The sequence below is a fragment of the Nymphaea colorata genome, chromosome 2 (assembly GCF_008831285.2).
Source record: "Nymphaea colorata isolate Beijing-Zhang1983 chromosome 2, ASM883128v2, whole genome shotgun sequence".
Classification (NCBI taxonomy): domain Eukaryota; kingdom Viridiplantae; phylum Streptophyta; class Magnoliopsida; order Nymphaeales; family Nymphaeaceae; genus Nymphaea; species Nymphaea colorata.
This window is the reverse complement of record NC_045139.1, coordinates 32,231,941-32,239,904: the sequence shown is the minus strand read 5'-3', so window position 1 is coordinate 32,239,904 and position 7,964 is coordinate 32,231,941. Positions and strand designations below refer to the sequence as shown.

Sequence of the window (7,964 nt, the reverse complement as noted above, 5' to 3'; positions counted from 1 at the left end):
TCCCTATATATACAGAACTGAGGTGTATGAGAGCAGACCATAAACATTGGAAGTGGTAATGATGAGGGCTCCCAACCAGTTGTTCTGTCTTCTGATCCTTCTGTTACTCTTTGTAAATGGGTGTTTGGCTTCAAGATTGCTCTTAATGAGTAAGTTTGTTTCTTTGCTTCACTTTCATTCCTTTTCTTGATTGGAATGTGCTGAGTTATTCTTATTTTTGTGGTTCTTATCTTTGGAAACTCAGATACCACCAACTTATCTGTGCACCAAAAGAGTTCGGAAGCTCATGATCATCATCATCAACATGAGGCAAGTTATTCCAACATGTTGTGTTTTTGAACTTTGTTCATGTTAGTCCTAATTAATCCTGTGAATCAAGTTGGAACTTTTAACCTCTTTCACGGTTAGATCGTCATCTGTCTTGGGTTCTTGTCTTGATTCATGTTCTGGTGCTTTAGGCAGTGGAGTGTAAGGATTCGAAGGGCAAAGAAAAAGGATGTGACCAAGGCAGTGAAGGTGTTGCTGATGATAACTTGTTTGATTCTGAGGATTATATCTATACCAACTCCAAACCATGAGAAGGGTGGCCAGATGATTAACAACAGTCTACAACTTTGTAAAGAGCTCGGCATCTGGGTTGTAAACTAGTTTGGCCTTCATTGACATCTGTGAATATGTCCTGTAACTTGTACTGGTTGTTTCATGGCTTCAGTTATTTTCCGACTTTGTTTGGAGACTTGTGCTGACTACTGCTATTAGTTGTTGTGCTGAACCTCATGAGTATGGCCTTTTTGAGGGCAGAGCCTGCACCCGCTTTGTTATGTTTGTCTAACAGTTCTTGGGGTGTTTATGGAGCGTTCACCACAGTAGGTCAAACCTGCAGGCACTCCTTAAAAGAAGACGTGGATTTCGGTGGTAGGAACGAGGCCTTCTCTCTTTCTCACTCACACACCAAAGAAAAACTACGATGAGGAGAGGTAAAAGGTCTTTCTACGTGGTTGACAAACAAAGTTTTCATACATCCATGGCCACACTCGTTCTTTTCTCACCATCTCAAAAAGATCAAGAAGTACAAGAAAAATGATGGCCCCCTGTTAAACATGGAGACTAGGAAAGCCTATTAATAAAGATCAGGCTCCACACTCCAACAATCGGCACTATAGATCTATGATCCACATCAATTAATAAAAATCTAAGATCTTAACACATTTGTAGTTGATCTAAACAGATTTTGGTCATCCTCTACCAAACCATACTGTTCAAAGCAATCTGCCCTGTTTCGAAGCATCAACTTGTCCATATTGGTATACAAGGTTTCGAAGTATCGTTATTCACTTATGCACATCGCAGCACTAGCACCGCAAGTTATGGTTCTTTTCATGCTGCGTCATGCGGATGACATAAGGTTAGATGAAGATGATTGGGACAAATTGGAAAAACTTGAATTGCCTAAGCTGCTCTGTATGGTTGGGTTAAGGTTTAATGGTGGTGATCATGACCAGTTTGTACCTAATGAATCTGAATTTGGTAGCAATTCCTCCCTTCTTTCTGCGCTACATGTATTCGCCAAGCTTAATTAAGGCAAGATGTTCAAACTAGGTTCGTTTTCCAAAAGGCGGTTGAGAGATCTGTTCAATACTTGCTCATGTACCCAAATGAGCTGAGATTGAACATGGTAAAACTTGAGCCAAGTTAAAGCAGTGAAATCTGTGGAGAGAAAGTCACCAACTTGAGGGATATCCTCTGAAACTCTAATCCAACTTAAGGTACATGATCCTTACATCTTGCAACATTAGAGAAAGTAGCCGAGTAAATAAATGCTGATCCTTGATTCAGTGACCAGCAGCCCATGGTGCCTCCGGTAGCTTCGATTCACTGAGAGGTTAGGTCAGCTCTAAGTTAGTCTGTAGACGGTTAATGTGGAAGTTATTATGGATTAGAACAAAACTTTCTATAAAATTTTATCGTAAACAATGGCTGCCGGAGTTTAAATCAGAGTTTTTTTTGTAATTCATGATGAAGGTGGAGGATATATGATGATTGGCAGGTGACTAATCCTGAATGATTACAGATGTCAAGGCAAGGGAAATGGTAAATATGCAATCTACTCGGAAAAACAAAAAGAATTTTTCTTCATTCCTTTTAGCAGTCATTCTACATATCTCTCTATTTCTCGCTTTGTCTCTCTCCAACCAATCTTTTGTTGGTGCAGAGCATCAACAAGAAATAGCATATTCTCTCCCTCTCCTCTCTCTCTCACCAATCCTTTGTTGGTCAGAGCATGAATGTCTTCTTAGAGCACACATCCAAGAAAAAGCAACTTCTCTCTCTCACCAATCCTTTGTTGGTGCAGAGCGTGAACATCTTCTTAGAGCACACATCCAAGAAAAAGCAAATTCTCTCTGTATCTCTGTATCTCTCTCTCTCTCTCTCTCTCTCTCTCTAAGCAATCCTTTGTTGGCGCAGGATATGAAACATCACATCTGCCTCTTTCTCTTTCTCTGACCAATCCTTTGTTGGAGCAGGGCATGAACATCTTCTTAGTCAGCACACATACAGGAAAAAGCAAATAGCCAACTTGCACATCTGGTCACGGCATGGTGGTCCACACGATTCGATAGGAAACAAAACCTTGGTGAACCAACAAGATGCTACATTCAACCAAGACCAGATGCAATGTAGTTGCATAAATTTTGTGCAATTATATTGCTGAAGCTAAATTTCTATGGTGCTGGTTTCAGTGTCAACAACGTATATGGAATGGCCATTTTCTGAAAGCCAAGAGCATATTCCTCCTCAGATCCTTCCATAAGATTTCGTAACAAAAGAATCTGAAAAATGTATCAGCATAACCCAGACAAGTTTTTGTTAGATAGGTAAATTTTATGGCACATAAAATTTGAAGAGCTTTAATTCTTCAATCTCAGTAAATCTTGTTTTAAGATCAAGGGATGTATCATCACTGGTTGGACACATAAAAGACATGTTTAACTCTCAAGCATGCTGTTTCTTTTGACAGTAAACAATTTGATGGCTATACCGTTCGCCACAAATTCTGGTGCAAAGTCGAAACCCCGGAAGTATGAAGAATTGCAGAGGAGTGCTTGGGGCCATTGTTTTCCGGTGGTGGGTTGTGAACAATTCAATTACAGTTAAGAAAATAAAAACTAATTTTTAAAAATAATAACTAAATTTAAAGTACAGTCGCACAAATTTGTGCATTAAAATTTTTAAATTACAAAAACATTTCCCTTGCGTACGTAGGCGGCGCAACTTTAATAGTTAAATTCGATTGAATCTAGACCAACCTTATCTACCAATAGAAGACACGGGTAGAAGACACGTGGAGCGGCACAGTCCAAGAGGAATTCGTGTATGAGATTACGACGGATGGCAAGAGACTTCGTAGTTCGTAGTTCCACCGCAAGATGAAAGCAAGGAGAAGAGAGCGGAGAGTGAGGGGGAACTGCGATTGCATCACCGATGTGGAACTCTTGTTTCTCCATCGCAGTCAGTCACTGAATGAACCAAAATGCATGTATCCTCTATCCTCCCATTGCCGGGAATCCGGATTGGATGCCGGAATCCGGTGAGTCCCCAGCTCTCATCACGAGAAGCACAGCACCCTTCTTCTTACGCCGTGCGTCAACGTAATGCAAGCACAGCAGGTAGCGGGAGAAGCAGCGAGAATGGCTCCATCCCAGGCGAATCACTGCACGACTTCCCAGAGAAGGCCACTGCTACACTGGGGCGCTGCCCGCGGCCTCGCCGGATAATACTTGTGAGGCACGGCGAGAGCCAGGGAAACGTGGACGAGAGCGTCTATACTCGGATACCCGACCCCAAGATTGAATTGACGGAGAAAGGGTGGCGAGGCGCCGAGAAGACGGGCAGGCGGATACGGGAGATGATTGTGAATGATGGCTGCGACGATTGGAAGGTTTACTTCTACGTGTCGCCATACACCAGGACGCTTCAGACGCTGAGGGGTTTGGGCAGAGCCTTCGAGCGCGAGCGGATCACTGGCGTGAGGGAAGAGCCTCGCTTGCGGGAGCAAGACTTCGGTTCGCACCTCCATTCCCTTAGCTTTACGTTTCGTTGTTCTGTACTTATATTAACTTACCTTCCACTTATCATAAACTAGCTTGAAGAATGAGTTCCTATTGTGATACTGAGAATGATTGGCAGTATACTGCATTGTACCTCAGTTGGTAGTTCTCTTGGTATCTAAATAAACTATGAAGTGAGTTGCTATTCTACATCCTGGACAGATTGAGTTGGTATTCGTTATACAGGAGCAGGGACTGTTTTGATCCAAGTTGTTGTAGTTGGCGTCAAGTCAATGTTGAACTCTAGAATCTTTAGCCTAGTACATGTGAATTTGTGTTTGTCAGACAAGAAAATAATAATGATAATAGTTTCATGTTGAAGTGAAAATGTTAGCAGTAAGACGTACTAAGTCTCAGGATACCATGACGGTCTTGGTGTCAAGCCTAGTCAGCATTCAGGAAACTGGGCTTTCTAGTCAGTATTACAGGAACTGGTCAAACTTTTCAGATTCTTGCTCCATGAATTGATCTTATCTCTGGCTTTTGCAATTGACAAATCTCTGCAATGGGACTAGGGAACTTTCAGGACAGGGAGAAAATGATAATAGAGAAAGCTGAACGCCTTAAGTATGGCCGATTCTTTTACCGCTTTCCAGATGGAGAATCTGCTGCTGATGTCTATGATCGGATAACAGGTACTCCTCCTTTGCACTCCCTTTTTGTCTGAGCAGGCTCTCTGCGTACTTAATTTAGATATTTGGAAGTACTCTAGGTTTCAGAGAAACTCTCAGGGCAGACATAGACATTGGCCGATTCCAACCGCCAGATGAATGGACTCACAACATGAACTTAATAATAGTTTCTCATGGCCTGGCATTGCGGGTCTTCTTGATGAGATGGTATAAGTGGACGGTGCAGCAATTTGAGGGCCTCCACAATTTCGGGAATGGAGGGATGATTGTCATGCAAACAGGGACTGGTGGAAGGTAACGTATATGCATTACTCTTTTTTGGTATTGGTGTTCAGTGATAACCATGGACCTGACTCAGGGAACCAGATTGCTTCATTTATCTACCAAGCAGTTTACGCATTACTGGAGATTCATTTGATGCATAGTCCTGATGCTGCAGTTTCTCTTGTGGTTCTATTACAGATATAGTCTGCTAGTTCATCACACAGTTGAGGAGATGCGGGAGTTTGGCTTGACAGAAGAAATGCTTCATGACCAGAGATGGTAATGGATCGACACTTTGGTTGCTTTCACCATTGCATGTTGGACACTGTTTAGAAATAGGGTGTTACTGTGGTTTTGTCGATGCCTTCCCATGTTTTAAAGCACTAGTGTTTGCAGAACCTTGCATTGCAGATGGAGTTGATAATGCAAGTCCACCCTCAAAACGATTTGCCAACATCATCCATTGGCATGCAACTTAATGCTACCTTGCCTTCCAAAAAGAGAGTAGGAACGTCTATCAAGCTTTCTGTCTCTATATGACCAAAGCTATCTGAATTAGAAAAAGCTCCCAAACGACTTATGAAGTCTGCAGCTCCAAAAATTTTAAGAAATCCTGCTTTGCAGACACATCAAAATCGTGTTTCCATCTTCCAATGCAAGGTTTCAAACCAGAGCCCCATTTGAGTATCAGAATAAATAGTTCTATTCTGGCAAAATGCTAATACCTTTCTTTCTTTTGTCAATGTATAATCAGGCAAATGAAGGCAAAGCCAGGTGAATTTAATCATGAGTGGTCCAGCTCTGGTCCGTCATTTTTTTCACATTTTGATTAGCAGCCAATGCTGCTTAAGAATATTCATATATGAGGCCAGTACATTGCATAATAGAAGTAATGCTTCCTGTCTGGGGATATTTGGTGCTTGTGGTACCACTAGTTTTTACTGTACATACTACAGATCGCTTCAATTTGATGACAGAATCTCCATTTTTTGTGAGGTACTTCTACGAGTTTCTCGCCACTAGCATCCTAAATTATGAAAATTCTGGAGTTATAATTATGCAGAATATGATGTACCACATAATTTAGTCTGTAGTTGCAACATGTTTGCTTGTTGGCCATGATAGCACCAGGTATGTGCAAATTGATAGTTTCATTTATGGTAAACTTGTCTCTTGAAGAATCTTTAACCTCAGAAATCCGTTTCAGGACACGAATTGGTCAACATGCTTGTGATAAGTCCATTCATAGATGGAGAAAAAAGTCTGCAGTTTGAAAAGATTGGGTCTCATATAAATATTCCTGTACTGCGGTACATAGATTAGGCATCAACTATAGAAACAGTTTTCAATCCGGCTACTTCTCAAGTTGTCTTTCCTCGAGAGCATGTAAGAGCGGTTCCCCTCAATCAAATATCAGTGTTCGAGAAAGATGAGAGAAAACATGACTTGGGGCAATAAATATAAGAAATAGACTGTTAGATCACTGTACTTCTATGCTGCAAATGTAAAGAATTGCTATAGAAGTTAGTATTTGTGCAAACCACTGAAAGATCTTTAAAATTCCCTGAGAAAACGTACTTCTACGTGTTTGGACTTGACCCGAATGCATGTGTATCTACGATTGCTTATTTGTTATAAATCATGATCTACTTTAGAAAAATTTCGCAAAGTATTTCATTTTTTGCCATCGATTTGGCACTGGGCTTGCATGAAAAATTTCAATTTTGCTGTCTTTTCTACTAAATGAATTAAAACATCACAGGTAAATGGTTAATTCAAAAGTATGCAAAGCCGCATAAAAAGGCAAAGTGATGAATCCCGGGCGAAGGCGTCTAGCAAGTTATGGTAAGAAATGTTAGTCTAGAACATGAGAGCTGTTAAAAAGGACGGTTAGAATTTCATCTTAAACATCAGAGTAACATCGCAAAAGCATCAAAAGACAATCGAGTTTTCTTTTTCTTCGACTCCTACTTTTGAACTTTCCATGAAACCGGCACATACAGACATAAACACATACATAGCTACATATATAAACAAAAACAGATGCACACAGACACACAAACATATACAAATCAAAAGTAGGAGTCGAAGAAAAAGAAAACTCAAAATTGTCTTTGATGCTTTTGCGATGTTACTCTGATGTTTATGATGAAATTCTAACCGCCCTTTGTAACAGCTCTCATGTTCTAGACTAACATATGTTTACCATAACTTGCTTGACGCCTTCACCCGCGTTCATCATTTACATTTAATTTGCAGGCATTCTCTGGTAACGAGGGTTGAAAGCTAGAGAAGCTCCCAACTGCAAGTTTTGGTCGGGATTTCCTGCCTTTGTTATCTCTTCCGCTCCAGGATTTTGTGGTTGGACTCGAGCAACATAACGACTAAGCAGCTCAAATGGAAGAACAACTGTGTATCAAACCTTCGATTTGCAGTACAGAGGAAGCCAATATTATCATAACTTCGTGGCTACACATTTTCTGAAACTCGTCTTTTCCTTAAGCGAGGAGTTCACTTGAAACTCTGTGGCTTAATTAATAATATGCGGACTGTAGAACAGTAATCATAAGAAAGTCAGTCCCCTGCTTTTGGAAAGGATGATCTGCTGTCGCTTATTCATTTGACAGTGAGACCCTTTTTCTCCGTGTGTGTTTCTGTGACTGATACTTTGAACTTGCTAGGAAGCTTGCCGTAGAATAGTCCAAGGAATCTATGGCCTTTTAGACCCTTTTGGACTCTTCTTTTATCATTTTCTGCGCAAGTTCGAAGTGGAAGATCAGGCCTTAAACATAGTGAGAACAGTGGTTAAACCTTTCTAAATCTTAAATCTTTTTACGGAGTGAGGACGTCCCACTACCTAGCTAGTTGAAGGCCGAAACCTCTACCCAATTCTTGTTGATGAGAGTTTAAGACTTGCTTTCAGTGCATCAAGATCTGCCCAAGTTGGCGGCAATCTTTT

General features: G+C 40.9%; 1 protein-coding gene across 3 annotated transcripts; it reads left to right on the top strand.

Annotated features, from left to right (window-relative positions):
* The first annotated feature begins 3,408 nt into the window (after nt 1–3,408).
* Nucleotides 3,409–6,491, top strand: LOC116249329 (phosphoglycerate mutase-like protein AT74H). Of its 3 annotated transcripts, XR_004171121.2 has the most exons (6): nt 3,410–4,064; nt 4,625–4,744; nt 4,822–5,035; nt 5,204–5,284; nt 5,402–5,665; nt 5,760–6,004. XR_004171121.2 is itself a non-coding variant. In XM_031622579.2 (5 exons), the coding sequence occupies exons 1-5, from the start codon at nt 3,533–3,535 to the stop codon at nt 6,277–6,279; spliced, it is 1,014 nt and encodes a 337-aa protein (XP_031478439.1). In that variant the 5' UTR covers nt 3,409–3,532; the 3' UTR covers nt 6,280–6,491. The 3 variants fall into 3 exon arrangements, 2 of the variants coding, with proteins under 2 accessions (XP_031478439.1, XP_031478438.1); XM_031622579.2 differs by lacking the exons at nt 5,402–5,665; nt 5,760–6,004 and adding an exon at nt 6,213–6,491 and having other exon boundaries at nt 3,409–4,064; XM_031622578.2 differs by lacking the exon at nt 5,402–5,665 and having other exon boundaries at nt 5,760–6,163.
* Nucleotides 6,492–7,964: the final 1,473 nt, after the last annotated feature.

Excerpts from the sequence above, each read along its gene's own strand:
- LOC116249329 (XM_031622578.2), top strand. The coding sequence starts at position 3,533 with ATGCATGTATCCTCTATCCTCCCATTGCCGGGAATCCGGATTGGATGC. Across the intron at positions 5,036-5,203 it reads CAAACAGGGACTGGTGGAAG|ATATAGTCTGCTAGTTCATC; the intron begins GTAACGTATATG and ends GTTCTATTACAG. Across the intron at positions 5,285-5,759 it reads ATGCTTCATGACCAGAGATG|GCAAATGAAGGCAAAGCCAG; the intron begins GTAATGGATCGA and ends ATGTATAATCAG.